The sequence below is a fragment of the Sceloporus occidentalis genome, unplaced genomic scaffold (genome assembly GCF_023333645.1).
Source record: "Sceloporus occidentalis isolate IW3139 unplaced genomic scaffold, rSceOcc1.0.p SCAF_90, whole genome shotgun sequence".
NCBI classification, from domain to species: domain Eukaryota; kingdom Metazoa; phylum Chordata; class Lepidosauria; order Squamata; family Phrynosomatidae; genus Sceloporus; species Sceloporus occidentalis.
This window is the reverse complement of record NW_028317070.1, coordinates 731637-758983: the sequence shown is the minus strand read 5'-3', so window position 1 is coordinate 758983 and position 27347 is coordinate 731637. Positions and strand designations below refer to the sequence as shown.

General features: G+C 37.7%; 1 protein-coding gene across 1 annotated transcript in view; it reads right to left on the bottom strand.

The window, feature by feature from the left end:
* Positions 1–27347, bottom strand: part of LOC149284586 (glutamate receptor ionotropic, kainate 2) — a 274071-nt gene that overhangs the window by 110169 nt on the left and 136555 nt on the right. Inside the window, exons 5-6 of the mRNA XM_089496448.1 lie at positions 23537–23590; positions 19748–19921 (exon numbers count right to left, since the gene is read on the bottom strand). Of these exons, the coding sequence (XP_089352574.1) occupies positions 19748–19921; positions 23537–23590 (228 nt within the window). The remainder of the gene's footprint in view (positions 1–19747; positions 19922–23536; positions 23591–27347) is intronic.

The following is a 27347-nucleotide window of genomic DNA, read 5'->3' as shown; positions in this document are numbered from 1 at the left end:
GTCTAAGGTGTTAGATCCAAGGGGAGAGGTAAAAGCCCCTCTATCATATTAAGGTTATCAGCTCAAAGGTGCACTGCCTACTCAATGGGACAGTTGGAGAGGTTGCAGATCTTCCTTATAACTGCCCCATTTGTACCAAAGAAGTACTTTCCTAGCTGGAACAGCCTCCATTGAACTCTTTCTCTCCACCATACGTCATTCAGATACAGTGTACTGAGACATGACAGAGGAGGAGTTGTGTGGGCTGCTGGGGAGCTGCCTTGGGTCAAGCCTATTAAACAACCCCTAAAGATACACTACTGCTTTAATTTACCCTTAAGTCTACCCTGAAGCCTATGTATTTTTTCCAGCTGCTGGATACTGTGGCTACAGGTTATACAAGTATTTGTGACTGATATGAAAGTGCAGCATGCACAAGGAAATCCTCACAGCCACAGCCCGGCCCCCGTATTTCACTCCGGAAGGGGTGGAGCGGAGGTGCAGCAGGCTGCCATTTCTCTCACATCTGCCTTCAATCACCACCACCACATATACCCTGTCTATTTTCTGTATCTGTATTAGTGTATCCTTAAAGGGACACTCTACTGTCCCAGCCATCCTTCTTTTTACATTAAGACTAATATGCAGCTCTAAACTTGCACAAGTATGTCTTCTCTGTGGTCTCACTTTGACAACATCGATTGTTTACTTAAAGCAACCAATCAGTGTCAGGAAAGTGCTCCCATGGATCAGTGCATGTTAGAACCCTTGCTAAATATACTATGTATCGGCACAGGCAGCAGAAGAAGTATTCAATAAAGACATCTGCTTCAAGCCACGTAGTATGAGGGGCGAGGAAACTGGTAAATGCATATGATGCAGTCTGTAGAATTTCTCTATGCATTTGGTGAGGGTCAATATGAACATCATGCAAAAGGGATTACTCAGTTATCTTAGCCATTAAAGCATGTTTATGATATTTCTATGCCTACCTCCTGTGTGTTTAAATCCCTCCCTATACAAAACCTTTCCATTTACCTAGCAACTTTTCTGTGAAAAATAATTTTTCTCATTGCAAATATGTCCCCTGTCCTTTATGATTTATTTTCCTAGCAATCCTCTTCTTATAAATAAAATGTCTGTATTGTAATTGGGTTTGAATCAGATTATGTTTCTTGTCTTTCCCATGAGCTATATGTTTTGATATCATGGAATACTTAATTTTAGCAGCCCTTCTTTGTACCTTTTACAAAAGTGGGATCTCCAGTACTGTACCTACTACTCAAGATAACACCCAACCACTGATCTCTAAATTAGAAAGCACCTTTCTTTCTATCTTTTGTATTTTCCGTTGCTTTCTTATATGACCATTGAGTTAGCAGCGATAATGGCTAGACTAATCTGTACTGCATTAAACTCCATTTTATTTTCCAAATCCATTTTTTTCATGCTTTATACAGCCATGTAAACAATCACTCACCAAACCCGTAATACTTACCAGGGGCAGAAGTCAGAGGCTGCTAACTAGCATAAAGCATGGTAAACCATCTGATGTAAATAGGTTTCTATTTATTTTTTTCTTTATGAGAAATGCATTATTGAGCTCATCCAACATTCTGGTTATAATGAAGAAATGCAATATAGAATCATTTTTATAAAAATGGGCTTTCTATCAAAACCTGTTCCATTTGGATTTAGTGATAAAAAGCAAACTAAATCACAGCCCCAGGCTTTATCAACTTTATTTCTCATTGAACATTTCCTTTCTAATTCTGTGTATTACCATGAATGCAGATGCATATTACGAATGTATTGGCTTCTACTATAATGAGTCATTTAAAATAAAATGTTTGCTTGCAATTAGACATCTGCAGTCAAAGGAACAGAGGCCAACTGTGCAGTCTAGCTGCCAGAATTACAGTGCATTCCTTAGCAGGACAATAAGGGAGAATGGCTAATTCTAATTATAAGATATACATCTTTAGTATTCCATGGTTGAAAGAGCATGCAAAACAAGGACTCTTAATACATTTAATTGCCTGATACTAATAAAGAGTTGTCACACACAGCAGCTTTTAAAACACTAGTTCATGCTTGTCACCCTCTCCTACATGGAAAATTAGCATTCAGCCAGTCAATTTGTTTGCCATAAGTGCACATTTATGAATATAATGCACTCAGATAAATAAGTGCTTAGCAGTAAGTAGTGGTACTGTTATGGAATACATTAGAACACAATTTACAAGAGGAAAAAGGACTTTTGGTTATTTAATATATTTATATATATCCTATATAGATAAGGTGACCTGTTAAGCTATTATCCATAATTATTTTATATATGTATATGTGTATATCTATATTATTACTACATTTACTTGGTTAGAGCCATGTTATGGAGTTATTATGCAAATACTGTGACTGTCTGTTTATGGTAATATTGCATTGCCTTGTACTTCCTGTTTCCGGTTCCAACCTCTGACCTGGAGGCAGTTATGCAGTTCAACATGATTCCTCAAACCAACAGCTTACTGTGTCTTGATTTCTTTACATGAAACATGGTGTCAGAAGTGGCTAGATTCAGAACTGAGCCTCTTGTTTGGAGCACAGCAGCTTTGGGATACTGCACAGGTTTGTGAATTATAACCTAAGACTGTGCTTTGTGGATTTTCTGACATTTAAGAGCTCAGAGGCTTAAACATGGCAGCCATGAATTGCATACCTCCCCCTGAGGGCATGAGAATCAGTGGGGATTGGAGCAGCAATTGGGATACTTTCAGAGCTGAATTTGAAGATTATTCCCTGGCTACAGGGTTGAATGAGAAATCTGCAGCAGTGCAAGCAGCAACTCTGAGGAGAATCATGGGCAGTGAATGTAGGCATGTGTATAAGCACAATCTGAACCTCACAGTAGGGCAGCAAGAGAATGTTACAGCAATTTTAGATGCACTGGAAGTTTATTTCAAACCTGCTAAAAATGTCATATATGAAAGATATGTGTTTGGATGCTGCAAACAAGAAGAGGGAGAATCTCTTGATAACTTTGTAACACGCTTGAGAGAAAAGGCAGCAACTTGTGAATATGGTACACTAAGGGATGAATTAATAAGGGACAAAATTGTTCTCGGTATAGCTAGTGAGAGCACACGCAGGCGTCTCCTAAGAGAACGTGACTTAACTTTAAACACAGCCATTGAAACGTGCCGTACAGCGGAGCTCACTGACAGGCGTATGAAAGTTATGGACCAGGACAGACAGCAGACCGACAGCATAAATATTGCAATGCAGCGACACCACATAAGCAAACCGCAGCAACAACGCCGCCTGTTTAGCACAAATGCTGCCGACCCTACAGCGTGTAAATATTGTGGGACTCTGCATCAAAGAATTAAAGAGCAGTGTCCAGCTTATGGGAAGTCTTGTAGGTCTTGTGGCAGAACAAATCATTTTGCTAAAGTATGTTTGTCAAGTAAAAGACAGCCATCAATAGGAAAGTTACACACCATGGAGAATGCATCTGCATATGAGGAAGAACCACACACCGCTGAAATGATATACAGCAGTGAATTGATCGGCGCTGTGCAAACCAGAGGAAAGAAATGGTTTGTCACTTTAAATTTGAATAATAAGCCCCAATCCTGCCAGCTTGATTCAGGAGCAACATGTGATGTGATGTGCTTGAGAGACAAAATGAAGTTAGCACCAGAAGCACGTCTACTGCCAAGTGACACCAGACTAAAGTTATACTCAGGTGACCTTATGAAATCTTTGGGACTCTTCAAGACTGAATGTGTCATACGTGGACTAAGGCACAAGCTAGAGTTTGAAATTGTGGAAGCCTGCCAAAAGCCACTGTTATCCGGCTCAACCTGTGAGCGTCTAGGGCTGATACATTTCTCCATCCCTGCAGAGCTCAACGTGATGGACAATCAATTCAAAGGGCCCTTGACAAAACAACTTCTATTACAGGAATTTAGTGATGTTTTTACTGGACCTGTAGAATCTGTACCAGGGGAAGTTCATTTTGACCTTGACGTGAGTGTCCCTCCAGTCCAATGTGCACCACGCAATGTGCCAGTAGCCATTAAGCAGGCAGTTAAGGCACAACTCGACCAGTATGAAGCTGATGGACATATTGCACCGGTGACTGAACCGACTGATTGGATAAGTAACATGGTGATTGTAAAGAAGCCTGATAAGCTAAGAATATGTATCGATCCCAAATTCTTGAATCTGGCACTGAGGCGATCCCACTACATCATGCCAACTCTTGAGGATGTTTTGTACAAGCTGCCTAAGGCACGTCTGTTCACACTTGTTGATGCCCGGGATGCATTTTTACAATGTAAATTGGATGATGCAAGTAGCTACATGACAACCTTCTGGACTCCCTGGGGCAGGAAAAGATGGCTCAAATTGCCTTTTGGAGTATCCGTTGCACCAGAGGTGTATCAACGAAAACAACATGAACTATTGGCTGGACTCAGTGGTATTGAACCAATAGCTGATGACATCCTTGTGGTTGGTTGTGGGGATACAGATGAGGAAGCAGAGCAAGATCATGATGGCAAACTGCTTGACCTGATGAATCGTTGTAGACAGGTGAAACTAAAACTTGGCGTGAAAAAACTGCAGTTCAAGGTCAAAGAGGTCCGCTTCCATGGACACATACTATCCTTGGAGGGTTTGAAGGCTGACCCGGACAAAATCAGAGCCATACTGGATATGCCTCAGCCGGCGAATGTGAAATCCCTGCAGCGCTTCATAGGGTTTGTTACCTACCTAGCAAAATTCCTGCCGCATCTCTCAGAGGTTTGCGAGCCGTTGAGAAGGCTTCTGGACAAGGATGCAGTTTGGCATTGGCTTCCTAAGCATGATAATGCGGTGCAGGAGATCAAACGTTTGGTCACGGATACGCCTGTCCTGAAGTACTATGACGTTACAAAACCTGTAACTATTCAAAGTGACGCAAGCAAAAGTGGACTTGGGTGTTGCCTATTGCAAGCTGACCAGCCTATCGCTTTTGCTTCAAGGGCACTGACCCTTACTGAGCAAAACTACGCACAGATCGAAAAGGAATGTCTGAGTATTGTGTTTGCCTGCCAGCGCTTTCATCACTACCTCTATGGTCGTGACAAGATCACAGCAGAAACTGACCATAAGCCTCTGATATCAATCTTTAAGAAACCACTTTTGTGTGCACCCAAGCGCTTACAGAGCATGTTGCTCACATTACAAAACTATTGCCTAAATGTTGTCTATAAACCTGGACCTGAAATGTACATTAGTGACACTCTTAGCAGAGCTACAGCAGCGGGTGGTACACCTGAGTGTGCACAACACACAGTTTGCAATGTTCAGCTGCACCTGGATGACCTGTCGCAGATTAATCATTCAGACTATTTAAATGTCACAGACCAACGATTGCTTCAGATAAGACAGCACACAGAAGTCGACGAGAGCTTGCAAACACTTAAGTCTGTTGTTCTTTATGGTTGGCCAGATTCGAAAGCAGAGGTGCCATTAATTGTGAGAGAATACTGGACTTTCCGAGATGAAATCGGCATTCAGGATGGCGTACTGTACAAAGGGTCAAGGGTCATCATTCCAAGATCATTAAGATCGGAGATGCTGACACGTATACATGCCAGTCACATTGGTGGAGAAGCATGCTATAGGCAGGCACGAGATACCTTATACTGGCCCAACATGCAGAATGAGATTAGAGACTTTGTTAGTCGTTGTTCAGCATGCAATGAATATGCACAGGCACAACAGAAAGAACCCATGATGTCGCATGTGCTGCCCACCCGGCCTTGGCAAATTGTAAGCATGGATTTATTGAATTATGCAGGGCAAGATCTTCTAGTAATTGTTGATCACTATTCTGACTTTTGGGAGATTGAGATCCTTCCCGATCTGTCTGCTGAAACTACGATCAAGCGTTGTAAAGCACAGTTTGCACGTCATGGACAGCCGGACAGGGTAATCTCGGATAATGGACCTCAATTTGCATGTGAGCAATTTAGACGGTTCTCTACAGATTGGGGGTTTGAGCATCTTACCTCTTCCCCACGGCACCCGCAAGCTAACGGCAAAGCGGAATCAGCTGTAAAGATAGTAAAGAATCTTTGCAAGAAGGCCAAGTATGATGGAAATGACCCATGGAAAGCCATTCTACATCGGAGGAACACCCCAACCGAAGGCATGGACAGTAGTCCTGCACAGCGCTTGATGTCGAGGAGACTGAAGACTTCACTGCCAGTGGCCAACAAATTACTTGAACCTTGTGTGGTAACAGGTGTACTGGAGAAACTGCGACGGAGGAAACAGCTCTCCAAACTGACATATGATGTCTCTGCCAAAGACTTACCTGAATTAAGTGTTGGAGAGCCAATCCGTATGAAGCCACTCCCTGGTGACAGGACTGGTCGCTGGAGACTGGGTACCTGTGTTCAGAGGGTTGCTCCTCGCTCATATCTTGTGGATGTGGAAGGCAGTCTCTACCGCCGCAATCGAATTGACCTGCGAGTGGCTGAACAACTCACCGAACAAACCTATGAACATCCTGCACGGGACCCTACCGAGGCGCTCAATGCCCCTAGTCCTACTGGACCACGTAAGCAAGGCAGAGACAATACTGCTGTCATATCAGAAGGATACGAGGATGACATAATGCAGCCGCATGTACCAGTATGTTCTTCTGTGCCAAACACACCAGCCAGGAACAATGGCAGCCCCTTATCAACGCCTTTTGGAGCTGAACAGCTTCCCCCAGGCAAAATCCCTGTGGCCCTGCATAGTGGTCGAGTTTCAAGACCACCAGATAGACTCAATCTGTAGTGTATCTACCTGTAACACAGTATGTTATGTTTTAGACTGTTCAGGATCTGTTTTTGGTTAATTGCTTGCAAATTCTGTATTGAATGCAAAAAAGGGGAGATGTTATGGAGTTATTATGCAAATACTGTGACTGTCTGTTTATGGTAATATTGCATTGCCTTGTACTTCCTGTTTCCGGTTCCAACCTCTGACCTGGAGGCAGTTATGCAGTTCAACATGATTCCTCAAACCAACAGCTTACTGTGTCTTGATTTCTTTACATGAAACAAGCCACACGTTTATTAGCAATACTGCTATATCAACAACTGTTACAGTTGTAAGGGGCCAGGCTGTCCGGGGGTCTCCCTCCATTAATAAAAATTGCCTTGGACCACAAATTAGAGGGGGCTGGATTAAGATACCTTACTTGGGTAAAAGAGGTCTCAGCCAATAAGAAAATACTTCTCAACTCTCCTGATTCTCCTGGCTGAGGGTTCAGAAGCCTCTCCTGGTTGGGTCCCTCAACACAGACAGGTAAGAAACCCACTGTGTATGTGTGATATGTGTTTATTTGTGACTATGTGTGACTGGATGTTTAATGTCTGGTATTGGAGAGGATCAGATGTCTGAAACTGCTCATGTCTTGTAATGGAGGAGGATTATTGTCTGAAACTACTCATGCCTCATAATGAAGAGAGTTAATTGTCTGAGACTGCTCATGTCTGGTAATGGAGGGGGTTAAGTTTCTGAGACTGCTCATATCTGGTAATGGATGTATGTATATAATAATATTATAAATATATTATTAAATAAACTTATTTTCCATGACTTCCTGGTAATCCTTATAATATCAAATATAGTTTCTTTATATGATGATGTGTACATATGTTAATCAGTGTGTACGTGATATATATATATATATATATATATATATATATATATATATATATGTGTGTGTGTGTGTGATGCAATTAGTGTGTAATGCCATCTGCTCCATACTGTGTCCTTGAATGGCAGAAATAAAATGTGGCCACCCTAGCCCTCACTGGTAGAGGCGTCACTAGTCTCCCACACAATGCTTCAATGACATCTTTGTGTCATTTTTATTTACGAATAGCTTGTCAGTGCACCAAACACTTTGTCTGTGCCATATTTCCCCCTAAATGGTTTCTCAGTGCCCCCAAACAGCTTGTCTGCCACATCTTTGCTATCAAAAAAGGTGAGTAGAAGAGAAAATCCTGATGGTGTGAAGGGGGACATCTGAGAATATTTCTTGAAAGTCACAATACAGAAAATAGAGATTTGAAAACACAAATTTAGAGAATTGGTAATTGTATTTATGCAGTATTTAAATAGCAAGATACTATAGAATTAAATGCAAATGTCTAATTCTCCAAAATACCAGTTATCAATACTAAAATATAAAGGTATTGATAACGCATTGTTATTTTGAAACTAATTGCTAGAGGACTATTTGCACCACTTATATATAAATAAGACATTCCCACAAACTTGTAGCTATTATGTTGCATTATCTTTAAACAAAACAACATAATGAGCACTTGTCTGACAGATTTGCATTCATTCATATTTAAAATGTGTACTTAAATCAAACAATACGCTAAATCCCCTTTCTTTTCTGTATAGTGTATGAACACAATTCATCTGGTTGGCATATCATTACATTGTTTTAGTAAAACACAGATTGTACTCTTTTTGATATGCCATTTATAATAAAGGCCCATCTGTGATCCACAGGCTTCATGGTGGTTTTGTATGATAAAGCTTAAAAAGCCATAATTCTGGCATACATCAAGATACATTAATTCCTTCTCCGATGTGTTTTTTTTTTTATTAAAAAAGGGTATTTCAATGTTCTTTAAACATTTTGAAGTACAAGAAAAGTAATCTCTTAGTGGTTTCCTTAGGTGGCATCAACCATTGTACAGAGTGACTAGACATCATCTACAGTGATAAGGTTTAGCGCACAGTGTCTAACTTCGTGATTTCACATACACATGCCCATACTGTATATACCATGGTAAAAAAACTATGGACAATTGCAAATCTAGACTGAATTTGATGATGATATTGATGTAAAATCATCAACGTATCCAGCCTGCCACCCCAACCTCAAAACAAACTTAATACAGCTTTTTACATGTTTTAGAGGCATGCTTATATCTACATATACCCAGTGTTTAAAATGGGAAAAAGAATGACCAATTTCTCTGTGGGTGATCATAACATTTCATTCTTGAAGTTTGTGTTTTCCTGTAATAGATTGGTTTGCTTGTATCAAACATTGTTTATAAACAATTATGCAATAATAGGATGAGTGCAATGCATGCTGAAGACATCATACTAAAACAATAAGCTTTAATGAATGCAGATTTTTTTCCCTGAAAGAAAACAAAATACCATCCTGGGCCATATTGAAACAGCTTGAGTTTGATTGTGAAATGAAAATAAAGAGTATTTCCATCACAGTAAAGGCGATGACTCTAAGAGGAAAGTCAATGGACTATTAAATGAGAAATCATCTGTTTTCACATTTTACTTCACTACTATTACATTCCTCCAGTGAGCCGTTATCTCGTAGAGGAGCCTTAATCTTCTCATTTTCTGGCAGAAAATTTCCATGCGTTTAGCACAGCTATTCATATCATAATGTTCAATCACCTCTTTGTAAGAAATTTCAGCTAAAATGCATGGTTCCCCAGCATGGTTCCGACATTAGAGCCTCTAAATGCCCACTGAACTTAAAAGACTTAATGTTGTTCCATTACTTCTTGTTGAAGGTCTCATTATTTAATTGTAGCTTCTTTAGATCGCTAATACTAGCTATGAAATGTTAGGTTTTTTTCCCTAGAATACATTTTTATGATACTTTCTTACAGCTATCTGTGTAACAGGTAAATAATATTTTATGAATATTTCTTAAAAAAGAAAACCCTTGTGGGTATCCTAAAAAAAACACCCAAAAACCCACATTATCAGAAGAGAAGTCATCACAGTGTTTACGTAACTACACGTATTTATTGGAAGTGCATATAGCAAGTGCTTTTTGCTTGTTAATCTTTTTTGGCAAATGGTAATTTAACTTAATGTAGCCACAATCAGCTACAATTAGAAACATAACAAAATGGGAGAGATGATTTAATGGGAAAAGATAATACTACAGCTGGTAAGGACAGGAGCTTAAGATATGTCTCCTTGTGGTACACAGGTAGAGTTTTTTAAATACCTTCCTTGTTTTAATTAATAAACACCATCAACAATTCACGATTAATTCAAGTGTATAAAACAATGAATGATAGCATTTTCTTTTCTTTAAAATTCATTAAATAAATTTGCTGTTTTTATGTGTTTGTTTTATCTATATTAGAACACAGATGCATAAAACAAGTTCCTTTGGAATATCTGAATATCCAATTTCAGATTAAGCAAAAGCATAGTGGAGTTCTTAGAATGGCATCATAGCAAAATTTCCAAGGGATGAACAATATAAGCACTTATACGTAGCTACCTCTGAAATAATTCCCCAATCCCATCTCAACAATAACACACTATGAAGAATAAAATAAAATCCATGGCAAAAAAACAAATACACAGTGGACCGCATTTGCAATATAAAGTCAAGGAAGCAATATATCGTAATAAAAATCCATAATTAATTCCATGACAATGAGGGTTTATGTTGCAGAAAATTTTCACTAGTAAAAATAAAAATAATATTAAAATATATAACCCTACTCAGGAAAAGTATTTCACTGTGGATGCCAAATTTTGTGACCAAGATCTATAAATAATGTATTGTTTTGTGTTATCCACAAACTAGAGGTTTTGCTGGTAACGTAAATGTGCAACTACTATATCTTAAACTCTACTCAGGGACAGCATTTTAAGAACCAAACCACACTGTGAGCAAGCACAATAAAGTTACTAATTTTGTCACCAGTATTTTGTGTCGTCCACAAACTAGAGATTTTGTCTTAAGTTAATTTTTAATTGGATATTTTTTTTTCAAATAACTAATTGAATATACCTGGGAACCTCTTAACTCTGGCTAGCCGGACCCTTCCCTTGTGGACGTGGTCAGCGGGCGTTCCCGATGATGTCAGTGGGAAACATCCCCCATCTAAAGGGAAAATGGGCGGGGCGTGTCAAGACCCAGCCCAGCGACCCGGAGGATTCGGGTCTTGAACCGGAGAACGCGGTGAGTTCCCAGGTATGTAAATGAATTATTACATAAAATGAAAAAATGTCTGCTGCAGTCCCTGCATGTCAATAAAGAACTAATGCTATATACACTACAGCTTCTCCAATCCACCCCGCCCAAGTAAATATTGTGTACTACACTTTTAACATATGCAGTATGGTAGATGAGCCTCAATTTCAACCTCAACACTGACTGTCTCACACTCCAACCCTCATCAGTCTGTCACTGCTAATGACAAGTTACAATATATATAATGATTGTCCTTTCCCCTTGTAAATGATGATTGGCTAGAGTGAAAAAAGTAAGCAAAAAAAACTCCATAGGTTGTTTGACACAGCAATTTAACCTTAATTACATTTCGTAGATTTTGCCATTCGCTTACGTTTTTTCCCCCCGTTGGAGGCCCTTCCTCATCTGAGATTTGTACTAGCATATAATAATTGGAAAATTTCATTAAAACTACTGTCTGTATGAATCCTAATGCATAAGTATAATATGCAGTATATATAAGTATCCGTGCAAAATTGGAAGAGAGCGGATTAAGAGGTATCACCTGTGAATTTCACAAATGCTTAACCAAGAACTTTTTGAATTTCATGTAGAGGTCTTTTAATAGTAAATCTTTTTTTCATATTGGTTTTCTGACAGTGTCTTTGATAGGGATTATTGTCACAGATACTTTTAAAATGAAAAAACTCAGAGAAAGAATAAAAAAAAATTACAGGCGTGAACTGTGCATGCTACACATGTACTTACATTTACCTACAGCATTAGGTAAAATCTACAGGTGTTACTCTTACATATGGAATTATTTTGTTTACAATTACTATTAACATGCTTTCATATAAAAATGAATTTTTATAAACAATAGTTAATTTACCAAAATATAGATAATTATTATGAATAACCTTGTTATAAACAATAGTTGATTTACCAAAATATAGATAATTATTATTAATAACCTCAGTTTGAATATGCTTGAGATGCTGGAGGATAAACCAGATATGGTAATCCTTTATCATTCCATCCACCATGGACTAAAACAGCACTTAGAGGGCCAATAGTTGGTTTTACTTGCACTGTACTGTTCATAGTTTTTCTCTGTCAGTCCTGTGTGGGTATTTTGATGCAGATTTAGTTAATATACAATTTTTCCATACTGTGGCTGAGCATGTTGCTCTTTTTAGAATGCCCTTTGTGCCATTATTTACTTATGGTATGATCTTCTTCAGATTCTATAAAAGTGTTTTTTATATTGTTTGCAAAATGTTTCTTTTTTTAACCTCTATATACCATTTTAATAATCAGGAATTTTGACTGGCTATAACTACAGTTCAAGTATTCAAGTTGCTTTAAAAAAGTTTAATAAAGAAACCAGTTAGGTTGCCATGTAGACGTCTTACTCATTTACCTTAAAATGTCATTTAATTAACATTCACCATACCATTCATTTTCTCCGATAGGTATCTTTATATATTTCCCAAACTGTTCTTTGAAAAGACTGTATGCTGTATGGAATTTAGGTATTTCAATTCTGTAAAGTGAGTGATATCACGGAGGTTTGCCAGTGTATGATATCAGCATGTTTTTAACAGTTGTAAGCAGTTTTTAAACAGTTTTATATTTTAAAAAATCTGGAAGCTTCACTGGTACTGAAATGTTTAGCTATAATGTACACCAAAGAGATTTTGCTTTTGTTTCCAAACCAAAATATTCATTAAGAAATGATTTAGTGGAATACACAGAGAACATGAAGTGTCTATGACTAACCTTTATGGCCATTACTATGAAATCTGTATGCATTGAATTGCTGCTTGATGAATCCAGACCTCATAGTTAACCTTTGCACTGTCACTAATGGTATCTTGATTGGACCAATCTTACAAGAAAATCTTTATTCAGAAGTTCCTGACTTCAGTACTGCATTACAATAGAAAAGGATAAGTCATGAATAAATTAGCAATAAAGCACTCTCAAGCAGTCTCCCGTGATTATGATGCATAAAGCTTACTGCTTAATGACATGTTATAGTCTAATGAGAAACAGCATTTGTTCTCTAAATTAAAATTAAGCTTGCATGGACCTTGCATTTTACAGTGTTACGTAACCTGTAACGTATGTAAAAAGTTATTACATTGTATTCATTTAAAAATAATCTAACAACAGTTTATAGCCCATATCATCCATGTATATTAAGATGGCATATAGCAACTCTGCTTTACATAATCAGTTCATAATGGTACCAAAGCTTGGCAGATGTTTTATATATACCGTATTGGCCCAATTACAGGCCGCACTTCTGCCCCCCCACTTTATGTCTTTAAAGTGGGGGTGCGGCCTATAATCGGGGTTTAGCACAAGGTTTTTTCTTTTGTTTATCATTTAGCTCCGCTGCGGGCAAGCAGCAGGGTTAGGATCCAGATCCCCTGCAGCACTGCAGGGGACCTGGATCCTCCTCTCTGGTAGCCAGTGGGCGTCTGCGGCACTACCGACCAGCAGCAGCGGAGGTTGTCTGAGCGCATGTCATATCTGGGGGGCAGAGTGGTGTATCTATAGTTAGGTGCATTATGAATTAAGGGGCTTAAAATGTCTATTGGTTTTCCAAATTTCTGTTATATATATAACATATACTGACTAACTGCATAATAGATACCAAAAATGATAAAATGTATTCCTGTTCATTAGATAAAATACTGCCTTACCACTCCATTCATGTGTATATTTCAATATAGATAGATGTAAAGTTATGTACTTGGGTAAGAAAAACAAAAATGCTAATTATACTTTGAATGGTTGTGTGTTGCGTAACTCCTCTATAGAAAAGGATTCAGGTGTTCTTGTTGACAATCAATAGTACAGCTGTGTAAAATCTCAGGTAGCTGTTGTGAAGGCAAGCAAGATGTTGTCATGTGTTAAAAGGAGAATAGGTCAGAAGAGGTCACAACACAGGTAATAGAAATGATTCAGAGAAGGGCTACAGGAATAATTTAAATAATAGAAAATTTCAGCTATGAAGGAAGGCTATCAAAAAATTGGGATTGTTTCCTCTCGAAAAAAGGCAGCTTTGTGGTGATATGATAAACCTTTACAAGTATGTTCAATGTCAATACAAAGATCTTTTTGTTGATGTCTTTTAAAATCGTACTTACCAGACAACACCTGATGAAGGTTTCTTTATTGTTAGGGTGGTTAGACTGTAGAATATATTGCAATCTGAAGTAATTTTGTGCAATTCACTTAATTTGTTTTTTTTTTTAAATGGTGGATGCTTTCCTAAATATGAAATTCATACATGGTTATTACGAGTAAAAGTAGCTAAGGTAATGTTGATCCAGGATGAGTCCAACTGCCTTGGGGTCAAGAATGATTCTTTTTCCCTTTGAGATGACATTGCTGTCTCAGTGGGTTTTTTTTTTTATTTTGCCTTCTTCTGGATCAACTATTATGACTTAAGACATGGTTGACCTTGATGGACTATAAGTCTTTTTAAAAAAAATCTAATTAACTCTGTAACTGTGACTTTGTAACATGTGTTTCCTTGTGGCATCACATGGTCTTCTTGCTGATATACTGGAGAAATATAGGGATTGTCCTATATTTCTTTCACACATACATAATCAAAGCTTGTCACTTTGATTCATCTCTGGTGATCATTTAGGAGCACATTTACACAGCATTTTGGCTGGCAGAGGCTTTATTAGCAGAGAGAGCTGAAAACTCCTATTGGGGATGAAAATGCTATAGCAAGCTGTTTGCTTGAGACTTATTTTTTAGTGTACATGTTTGTACAAGTCAATTATTTCTCAGATAAAAAAAATCAGTACTGACATTTATAACACTTATACATTTATTTATTAGTGGTTCCATTCTCACACTTCTTATTTCTAATATGGCAACTTCATAGTAACCTGCTATCTGTTCATTATTGCTAGGGTACCTGTAAGCATAGCTGGGAAAAAGAAAAGTCTTGCAGGAAAAACCTTATTTGCAAATAGTTTTATTGGTAATTACTGATGAAGCAGCATATTCATGGATATAAACTATACCACCACAGTGTCATATACGAATTGCAATTACAATATTTTTCAAAAAGGACTACAAAGAAGTGCTACAGAATAAATTGTGATGGGAACATACAGGTCATCTATAACATAGGGGGGATCAACCAATCTGCTGCTATTATAATGTAAATGTTTATTGATGCATCCATCTATAAGAAAAACATGTCCCTTAAGCCTAGGCGCCAATGTAGAACAGAGCGTTACAATTCAATAATAATTGAATAATAAACTCTAACTCATCAGTACGAAGTTACAGTCTATTAAAACATGTACCTTCAGGTCACTATTATGGAAAAGGTCCCTAAAGAAAATAATTTAGCATAGAACATATCTTGTAAACACAAGTAAAACATAATAATCATGGTAGAAATAAAATTCAGTGGCTTGTAAACCTATATGTATTAAAAAAAAATTGATTCACATATTCTGCTTAGTATTGATGACACTATTACAACGTTATCTAGAAGTTCCACTTTATACTTGATAGAATATAGGCCAAAATACTAATGTTTAATTGCACCTAACTCTAATAGGAACATCAAAGTATAGGATTATTGCTTAAAATAGAACAACTGTACTCTAATCCACATATGATGAAAGTAGATAACTAAATCAAATGATGGCAAAAAGCAATTAGTAAGGGAAACTTTATGCTAATGAAGCAGTAGCACTTGTTAGGTCATACTAATTATGCATACAAAGCTTTGACTTGAGGCACAGTACAGCTTCCAAAATTAATAGGTATATAAGAGGATGAGGCATGAAAGCAGAGTACATTTTATCATGCAGTATTCATGGCCTAAATTCTCTCTTTATATAACTTAAAATTGTATTAAAACTTTTTTGTACCTTTTTTGCTGCTGAAAATAATTTCAATCAATTTTCTCATTAAAAATATTATACTATATACTACTGTTCCTAAAAAATATCAAACCAGTTTTTAAGTACCTACTTTAGCAAATAAAGGCCACTGCATCACTGGTGTTCAAGTGTTAAGTAAAGTACACCGATCAGCCATAATGTTATGACCACCTGCCTAATATTGTGTAGGTCCCCCTTTTGCTGCCAAAACACCCCTGACCCATCGAGGCATGGACTCCACTAGACCTCTGAAGGTGGGCTGTGGTACCTGGCACCAGGTGGGGCCTCCATGGATGCATCCTGGTGCCATGTTGTCCAGGTAAGTGACGCACCCGGGCATCGACGTGATGTAAAAGAAGACGTGATTCATCAGACCAGTTCTTCTGCTCACGTGCCTATTGTAGGTGGTTTCGGCAGTTGACAAGGGTCAGCATGGGCACCCTGACTGGTCTGCGGCTACGCATCCCCATACACAATAGACTGTGCTGCACTGTGTGTTCTCATACCTCTCTATCAGGACTAGCATTAACCTTTTTAAAATTTGGGCTACAGTAGCTTGTCTCTTTGATTACATGTTGATTACATGGGCCTTCGACCCCCACTTGCATCAATGATCCTTTCGCCAGTCACCGCTTTTCCATCCTTGAACCATTTTTTATAGGTACTGACCACTGCAGACTGGGAACACCCCACAAGAGCTGCAGTTTTGGAGATGCTCTGACCCAGTGGTCTAGCCATCACAATTTAGCCCTTGTCAAAGTTGCTCAGATCCTTATGCTTTCCAATTTTGAAGACAAAATGTTCACTTGCTGCCTAATATATTCCACCTACTGATCAGGTGCCATGATAACAAGATTATCAGCGTTATTCAATTAATCTGCCAGTGGTCATAATGTTATGGCTGATTGGTGTATATCCATTAAATAATCATAAAAGGTGAGAGTTATGAAAATGCTGCTATGAAAAAAAAATTACGCCTGTGCATAGGTCCAAAAATTAACAATCATTCTAACACTATCATCAATTAACAATTAATGTATGCAAATGTTTTAGGTGTATAGGATGTATATCCATATTTTGTTTCGTTTGTTTCATTATTAACTGGACATATTTTTTTTATGAAATAAGAGCTGTTAAAAATTTTTCGAAAAAAAATCTTTTGAAAGCGGATGCATTAAATTATTTTTCCAAATAGGAAACATGATAAATAACAGTGGACATCAAACATGATAAAAATATAATTGTTTAATTTGAAATAGATAAATAAAAAAAATGTACTGCTTTCTCAGGACTGTTTTATGTTTGCTAAAATATCATAGCAAGTGTTTAAACTTAGCACTCCCTGCAAAGTTTAAAATAAAATTGCAGCTCAGCATCAAGCGAGTTGTATGAGAATAATTTTAGATCTTTTTGTCACACTGATTTTCCAGCTTTTCTCAAAATAGAGAAACTGTAATTACCCACAAGGGAAAATAAAAACTGTGTGTAGCCACATTCTATACCATTCTTAACTGGCTGGACATAAAAGAAAACACAATTTAAAAAATATCAAATAAGACTAAAGTATGATTAAAATTTATATGTTTTAAAGTAAAAAAAAATACCTCTCGAGACCAAAATTCGAACTACTACTGGCAACTTGCCTCTTTGAATTCCTCAGTGAAGCATTGAAGCTTATTTTTTAATCAAATTTCAATCTGATTTATATGGAAAACTACATACATATTAATACTGGGGAAATAAATATTTTCTGATCTCTTATAAGAAGTTGTGAGGCTAAATTATTATTCTCAGTAAGAGTGTCATATTAATTTTATGCTAGACCTATGCAAGTATGTTGTCAAAGAAAATGTGCACGTTAAATAGATTCTGCTTTATATTAATGTATAAAAAAAGATATAACACTAAGGCTACGTTTCCACTTGGGTTTTTGTCCTGCGTTATCTTCTTGATGAAAAACGCCAGGAAAAACGCCAAGAAAACTGCCACTGCGTTTTGGCGTTTTTTTCTGGAGTTTTTTCTGGCGTTTTAGCCTTTCTGTGGAAATTGCTTTTTTGACCTTAGGCCAGCTTTTACACGTTGGAATTTTCACCCAGCTAAAAGGGATTAGGATAAATGGCAAGTATCTGCCCCCTCCTGATGTCATTTCCTTGGTAGAGTTCTACTTAAACGCGCCCCGGCGGACCCTTTTGTCTCTTTTCTGTGGTTTGTAAGGCATGCTTTATTCCGAATGTCAGCTCCTCTAGGAAGATTGGCCCCAAATGATGGTGCAAATTGTTTGCTGTTGCTTTTGGCATGCAGGATCCAGTTGGGTATGTTTGTTTGTAATGGCATGTTTGTTCCAAATGGTGTAAAATTCAATATGAACGTTGTTTTGTGTGAAACTGTTTGTTTCCAGCCTATTTCTCGTAGGACACACAGATACTGGGTCCATCCTCTGCATTGTAACTGTGGAGAAAAACGCCATAAAAAACACCAAGGCAAAACCCACATGGCGTTTTCATGGCGTTTTTTCTCTCCCATAGACTTCTATTGGAGAAAAACGCCAAGATTTCCTTGCCAGAGTGTCAACATGCTACGATTTTGAAAAACTGCCACAGAGCCCAAAAAAGCAGAAAAACGCCAAAGAGGACTGAAAAAACGCCAAACAGAAAAACGGCAAGTGGATATGGCATTGCGATTTTCTATTGAAGAACAGCTAACATCTGGCCGCAGCGTTTTTTCACAAAAAAAAAAACGCTGTGTGGCTGAATTGGCGTTATTATGGGCGTTTTTAGCAAAAAAAACCCAAGTGGAAACCTAGCCTAAAACATAGTCTTGCATTGTTACGTAACTCTTGTTTTTGTTGCTAAAAAGGCTTTTTAAGGCAAATTACGGATTTTGAAAACAAAAGGTTCTGTACCATCTTTAATCTAGTGTTTATGGCTAAACCAAAGAATGTACAATTCAAAGAACCACCATTAAATGCAATTACAAACAAAAAAAGAGTGTTGACAGTGAGGCTGGAAATTATACCAATTATCTTGGTCAGTCATTTGTATCATCAACCTGCACATACAAATTTAAAAAAAGCAGAGCAAACAGTTCAATGTTCTCTTGATAAATGTTTAAACTCTGACTACTGCTTTAGGGACCAATTAAATGAGTTAAGTGAGCCATGTGGCCCATCAATGAATCCAATTCTCTTCTCCTATTTATTTCTTCAGCTATACTTACAGTGTGATGTGTAAGTACTGAGGAATTATATCATGATAAATGAATGTGTGATACAAATAATAATAATAATAATATTAAAAGAGTACTGTTGATGTTTGTACATTTAAGGACAAAAACATATTATTGTTTTTCACATATTTCACTAGAATTAGACATAAAGGACTGTGTTAAAGAAACAGTTTCATCTAACCCCAAATGTTATGAACCTTTCACTGAATAGGGACTAAACAGAGCTCAAATTCAATTAGAGAATTATTTTAAGTATGATGTATTGAAGTCTATACAAACATACTACTGTGAACAGGAATTAAACTAGAAAATCTTACCTTTTGTCTTGAATATTAAAAAAAAACTAAACATTGGGTGCAGTTAATCTATTTCAAATCTCAAAACATGTTATAGTGCTATAGAAATACAGGATCAATTACACAGACATATTAAAGAAAAAAACATAATACATTGCAAAAACATGCTAATAATGCATTGTTAATTATGCTTTGTAACATTTTTTTCAGTTTCACTATGATACATATTCTTATTTTCATAGTACCATCATATAACTGCCAAGTTAAACTTGGCTACCTCTTACCGTCATAAAGCCATCCAACAATCCTGAGTCAGGCTTTGGGGGAGCTTGTAATCTTTCCATAGACCATTTTTCAATGATAGATAATACTTGGCTGTTCTCTATATTCAAAATCCGAAATCCCGTCATGTTAACACCGCTATACCTGTATGGTTCAACATCCAAGGCAAACAGGTCCTGAAAGAAAATGACTTTATGTCAAAAAAGACCAAAAAATGCTATTGTAAAAAAAATGGTTACTGTCCAAACAAAATCTCTATTTTCTGCCATGCATAACAAGACCCTTGGGCTTTTCTCCTCTCCAAATGATTGTATTATCTAACGCCTTCCAATAATAAATTATAATCTCATATAGTTCCTGCTGCATGTAGAACAATAGATAGTATTCCTACAATACGAAAAAATACCGTATTTTCTCGATTATAAGACGAGGTTTTTTTCAGAGCAAATGCTCTGAAAAATACCCCTCATCTTATAATCGGGGTCGTCTTATAATCAGACCTCAAATAGGTCTGACTATGAGACGACTAAGATCCAGATCCCCCGCAGCTGCAGGGGACCTGGATCCTCCTGTCCCCCCCGCCCCACTTACCGGTACTAATGAGTTCCACCGGTGCGGGGAACTCTGATCTCTGACAGTCGGGGAAGGTCTGCGCGATGGACGCAAACAACCCCTGCTGCTAGCCACGCCTCCTTCCGGCTGCAGCGTAAGTGCGTGGGATCTACACGCTGCCCCGGCTACATGACAGGGGACTCAGAAGCTCTGGTAAATTTGGGGGGGGGGAGTGTTAAATGGGGGGCATAAGGCATTTCTGGAGGCAGAGTGCTCTGTGAAATGCCTTTTAACCCCCTTAATGCCACTCTGCCTCCAGAAATGCCTTTTTAACCCTCTATACGCCACTCTGCCTCCTGAATGCCTCCCTATATGCCACTCTTCTCCATAATATGCCTTTTAACCCTCTAAATGCCAGAGTGGCATATAGGGTATAAGGCATTTCTGGAGGCAGAGTGGCACAAGGGGGGGTCAAAAGGCATATCATGGGGCACAGTGGCATATAGGGGGTATAAGGCATTTCTGGGACAGATGTGCATAACTGGGGGGCAAGTTGGAAAATAGAAGGAAATAAAACCAAAATATTTTTCTCAATCATAGCTTTTATTAAAAAAAAAATTGTTTAGATGAATTAACATTTACTGGTAAAACTTTTTTCCTATAGGGTCGTCTTATATTCAGGCTTTTTCTTTTTTTCCTAAATTAATATTCAGATTTGGGGGGTCGTCTTATAATCAGGGTCGTCTTCGAGCAAATACGGTATATCTCTGCTTAAAGATGTTCAGCAAGTGGGTAAGCTGTTCAGATCTATAGTTCTATCTATCTATCTATCTATCTATCTATCTATCAGATCTATCTATAGTCTGCCCCATTTTGATGTCATATTCAATTCTATAAGCCCTGGTGCCCTGGCCACAAAGTTGAGTTTTTATATGTGTCCATGATGACGTTGGCTACACTATAGCAAAATGCTGTTGCCGGTATATGCTTTCTCTTAAAAATTGCTAAAGAAATTGATGTGTATAATGTGACTGTGTGTATAAGTCATATTATATGCACCCATATGTGTGACAAAGAATGGATATTGTCACATCATTTTTATAACTTCTAAGCAAATGTAGCTCTTTTTTTTTATAGCACATGTAGGCAGGGCTGGTGCAAGGGTTTTTGGCAAAACATAATTTTGCTGCCCCCTGGCTCCACCCCTACAAGCCCCTCCCCTTTTGTCACACCCACGTATACCCCACAGTGACCGCGAGCCGCGGCTGCCTGCCTCCCATCAAGTGACCACCAACTGGGAAATCTTGGGTATAATATCTACATATGCATAATACATAACTTTTAAATTTTTAATCTAATTTTCCAGAATCTTGATACATTAAGATACAGTATAATACACACCTTTGTGTTTTGTGCTTAAAAAGAGAAACAAGTGTACATTTTATCCATGCGATTTTATTATACCCCAAATTGTCATTAATTATTAAAATCACTACTTATGTTATCCTTACTTTCTGTTCTTATGGTGTCTGCTTATTCCAAAACTACCCCCATTCTCCCTACTATTAATCCTGTGCTACCTGTACTACATATTAGAAATGCATATGTTTCAGTTGACTAAAATGTGACAATTAATATACCGTATTTGCTCGATTATAAGACGACCCTGATTTTAAGACGACCCCCCAAAATCTGAATATTAATTTATGAAAAAAAGAAAAAGGCTGAATATAAGATGACCCTGTAGGAAAAAATGTTAATTCATGTAAACTATGTGAACAATTGTTTGCTAATAAAAGCTACGATTGAAAAAAAAAAAAAATGTATTTCCTTTTTTTCAACCTGCCCCCCCCCAGTTATGCACATCTGCCCCCAGGCTTGCCACTCTGCCCCAGAAATGCCTTATACCCCATATAGGCCACTGTGCCCCATGATATGCCTTTTAACCCTCTAAATGCCACTGTGCCCCATGATACACCTTTTAACCCACTCTGCCTCCAGGTCCCTTGCATCGCTGCAGGGGATCTGGATCTTAGTCTCATAGTCAGACCTATTTGAGGTCTGATTATAAGACGACCCTGATTATAAGACGAGGGGGATTTTTCAGAGCATTTGCTCTGGAAAAAACCTCGTCTTATAATCGAGCAAATACGGTAATAGATTTGTCTTGTTTCGATCCACTATACCACATAGAATGACAAAATAAAATATAATACATTTACACACACACTGTTTTTAAAAGAAATGATCCTGGTTGATTAGTGGTGTCATCAAAATGTAATCAAAGTAATCAATTTTGATTAAAGCCAAATTTATTTTCAGTTATGCTATTAAAATATTTTTTATTTGACTTACTGGAAATTCTGGGTTTTTATTTCATCTAAAATTGTATCCATTAATTTGAAAGTCAAATCTGTTTGTTTTTATATTTCAGTAGGAGTTGCTTTTTCAGTAGCATCATTTTAATTAATCTTGGAATATGCTGCATAAACACTTGTCCTTATATAAAAGTGATCATATTGTGTTTTTCTGTAGCCTTTATTTCACAGTATTTTACATTTTTCAGTATACCATATGCTAACGGGCAGAGTAAAAAAGAATATGTGTTATTTTTATAAAGTATTGTGTTTATGATATTGCATATGTATGGGTAAGTGCTTTTGTTGCTTTCATGTTGCATGCATTTTAATTATTTTGTTTTATCCAGTGTCCTTGCTCTGATATGTACTAGCATTATTAGTTTTGACTTACTAAGATTTATACTAAAATGCTGATCGCAAATGCAAGTCATTCACCAAGTGAAAAATAAAATCAAATCAATATAACGGATTTCTCCATGATGCTGATGCTTTTAGTTGCAAAGCTGCATCTATTAATAAGATGCTATAAATATGTCAAATTGATGCTTTAACTTAAATGTGTATATTTAACATTGATTGTTGGCGACACACATATATATATATATATATATATATATATATATATATATAACAATTCCTTCTTCCTCCTAGCCTGATGAAAAATATTATATGCAATTAAAGTTGCTATTAGTTGGCGATATGTAACATTTTGGAGCATGTTGTATTTCATTTTTTACTTTCTTTTGATAAAAAAATATATTAATGAAATGATTAAAATATATTTATAATATATAATTAATGCCCACTTATATCAAGCTATATACTCAATTTGCAGTGTTTATATTCAACGATATATATAAAAAAGTTGTGAATACTTACCAGTGTTGTAAATATATAGTGGTAATATTCTGTCATCATTCCCATTGCCAAAGCCTGTAAAAATGAGTAACCATATAAATACATATTAAAATGGCTTCACAGCGAAAATTTCTCTTAAACAGAAAATGATACTTTTCATCCATTTTCGGACATGGCAAATACATTTTCACCCAGCTCTAGGTACCAAGCTTATCAATTTCTCGGTTTTCATGAATCCCAAGAAAACATTCTTCCAGAGGTTGATGGTTATGTGGGACTGTGAACTTTTATTTAAGAATTTTCATTTTTTTTTTAAAATAAAATTAAAAATATTACCTTTTAATTGCTGGTTCTTCCAGGAGTAACACAAATGAGCGGTTAGCTGCTCTAAAAAGTGTGGGTGAACATATGAATTTCCTTACGCACAGATATTGTTGAAACTTTTATTATGCCATGAGATTAACTGTATTTCTTTTTTAAACACATACACACCACACACACACACATACACACATATGTATAGTAAGTATAGTACACTTTTGGTGTGATTATAAGTTGCACTCTGGTAGCGCACCCCACCACTCTCTTTGCTGTATTTTAGTAAATATGAGTAGCTTGAGGCATTGGTAAATTAATTCAATATGTAATTGCACAAATATATTTTTGTACATGTCAAAAAAGATTTGTTCTTTAATAGCAATATGCTCTAAAGGTTTACCAGGGAGGAGAAAGCTAAATGTATTTGCCTGTCAGGAGGTTAACAGCACAGGAGGTTCAACTGAATGTTATTTTAAGATAATGCCATTCCTTAATGTCTCAGCAATGAATGAGAGTTTGTGTAATGATTGCTGATGTATACCCACTAGACTTGTGCATTCTGATTCACATGAATTGCAAATTTACCGAATTTTGGTAAATTCAGGGGTTTGTACGATGCCACAAAAACGAGGTCAGACCCCCTAATAAACGGACGGAAAAAAAATCAAAATTGCAGAATTCTTGTCCGAAATATTTGGGCCCACATTCACTCACACTCTCATACTCTCATTGTTGTTCCTCATTTCGCCAATCAAGGAAGAGGACATCACAGATAATGCAGTCATTTAGCCCTAACTTGAACTCAGGGCAATATGGCGGCGCTTTCGGTAACATCCTCTATCTTGATTGGCTTAATTTTGTCAGAATTCTGCTATTTCATATTATTTGACTTTCCATGATTAAGTCATAAAGATTTCAAATTAAAAATTTTATTGGATTTTTCAAAGGGACCAACTAGACTGTTTTACAGACCATTCAAGATGCTTATAGGTGCCAATAAGTTTAACATGGGTATTTTTACAACCCTCCAGTGTGGCTGAATCAAAACAATTCTGCCAGGAAAAGTGGGCCAGAACTCCTCCACAGCGATGAAAAAGACTTATTGACAGTTATTGCAAATATTTGATTACAGTTGTTTTCGCCAAGGTTGGCACACCTAGTTATTAGGTTTAAGGAGGCAATTATTTTTTCACATGGGTGAAACACATCTTCACAGCACTGTAATTTTATAGGCGGCAAATATGAAGATGTCTTGCAAACATGACCTGGTATTCGTGTAATGCACGGAAACTCTATTAACTTTACACTTAAAAATATTTAAAAATATTCTGTAAAATGTCTTGACTACATATTTAGCACTTTATGATAGAAACTGTGTACACAACAGTTTCTGCTCCTGACAAGTACTTAAATTGACAGTAACATTAAATGAAAGGTTTCTTGCTGCCAGCTTGCTGCAATATTAATAATGTCATAAATAATGCACATTGGAAGGCTTTAAGTGATACATTTTCAACAACATGCCTAGTGATTTTGAAAATAAATATTTTTAGCTACAATACTTTTAAGATATTAAATGATGTTATACTGTATAATGCATGGCTCTACAAAGAACATTTATTTTGCAATAACTGTACAAGGCAACATTAATCAGTAGCTAAATGATTATTAAAGACATTTTTTAACAGTGCAAAACTGTAGCACAATTTTAATTAATAAACTGAGTATTCTTAACATTAAAAAATATTTTATTTTGTGTTTCAGAAAAAAAATTGCCAATATGGGCAGATATGCAGTATATTTAGTTCGCACCGGGTGCCGCTCATCAGGGGGGTGTCCGCCGCTGGTTAGCAGGCTCGCAAGGGAGCGGTATCGGAGGTCTTTAACAGACCTCCGGCTCCCTTGAGTGATTTTAAGCCGGTTCAAGGATCTCCCTTGAACCCGGCTTAAAATCACTCAAGGGAGTCGGAGGTCTGTTAAAGACCTCCGATACCGCTCCCTTGCGATCCGCGCGGCAACAGCTGCTGTGCACCGGGGTTTGTTGTCAGATCCCGGCGCACAACACTGAAGCCGCGCCCACTGCTGTCCGTGCCCTCTGAACTGGAAGAAGACAGAAGAACTGAAGAAGAGGAGCGAAGAGGAGGAAAAGGAGCTGTAAGGAGAAAAGAGGAAAGGTAGGAAATCATTAAGTGAGAGTGAGAGTGGATTGGTATATGTGTGGATTGGTATATATGTGTGGATTGGTATATATGTGTGGATTGGTATATATGTGTGGATTAGTATATGTGTGGATTAGTGTATGTCTGGATTAGTGTATGTGTGGATTTGTGTATGTGTGGATTGGTATATGTGTGGATTGATATATGTGTGGATTGGTATATGTGTGGATTAGTGTATGTGTGGATTAGTATGTGTGGATTGGTAAATGTGTGAGAGTGATGGGTGTTATGCTGTACCATTTCCAATGAATTTTTCATTTTATAATTATGCTCTAAAGTACATCATAACCCCCATCACTCTATACTGTTCCATACAGTGGCAGAGCTGGGAGACAGAGGCCTTGCACCCCCATGGCAGGACTCCTGAAAGGTAAGTGAACTTCAAAGAGGGAGAGAGTAGATAGGAGGGGGTAGATAGGGAGAAGGGAGTGAGACGGGGGATAGGGGGTAGATAGGGAGAAGGGAGTGAGAAGGGGTAGATAGGGCAATCATACTTCTATCATGCCAAGTCTGCGAGCACATGCTGGAATCTGGGTATGTCTGGGCATGATAGGAATGTGATTGCTGTTAACAATCTATATATATATATATATATATATATATATGTACCATATTGGCTCGAATATAGGCCGCACTTTTTTCCCCCACTTTAAGTCTTTAAAGTGGGGGTGCGGCCTATATTCGGGGTCTAGTGCCCGGGCGCCGAGCAGGCAGCGGGGTTAGGATACAGATCCCCCGCAGCGGTGCAGGGGACCTGCATCCTACTCTCTGATACGCTCAGACAGCCTCCCCTGCCAGCACTTTCCACGGGGGGGGGGGGGTGCCAGCACGGGAGGTTGTCTAAGCACATCGTGCGGACGGTCACCGGCTGCGGAGGTTGTTTACCCGCATCGCCGCAGCCGGTGACCGTCCGCACGATGCGTTTTACCTCTGTCCCCAAGACTTACCAGAGCAGACTCCCGGGTGTCTTGCGGGGCCGGCGGTGAATATCTACGCAATACGCGTATACAACTTCCGGTGCCGGCACATTCGCCAGACAATGAAGTGGTAGGCCTACACCACATCAATGTTTGGCTTAGTATATAGTGATAGAAGTTATGCTGCACTATTGTCAATGTCTGGCTCAATGTATAGTGATAGGGATTACGCTGTACCACCGTCAATGTGTGCCTCAGTATATAGTGATAGGTGTTATGCTGTACCACCGTCAATGTCTGCCTCAGTATATAATGATAACAGTAATGCTGTACCACCTTCAGTGTCTGTGCCGGTATATAACAGTAGAAGCTATGCAG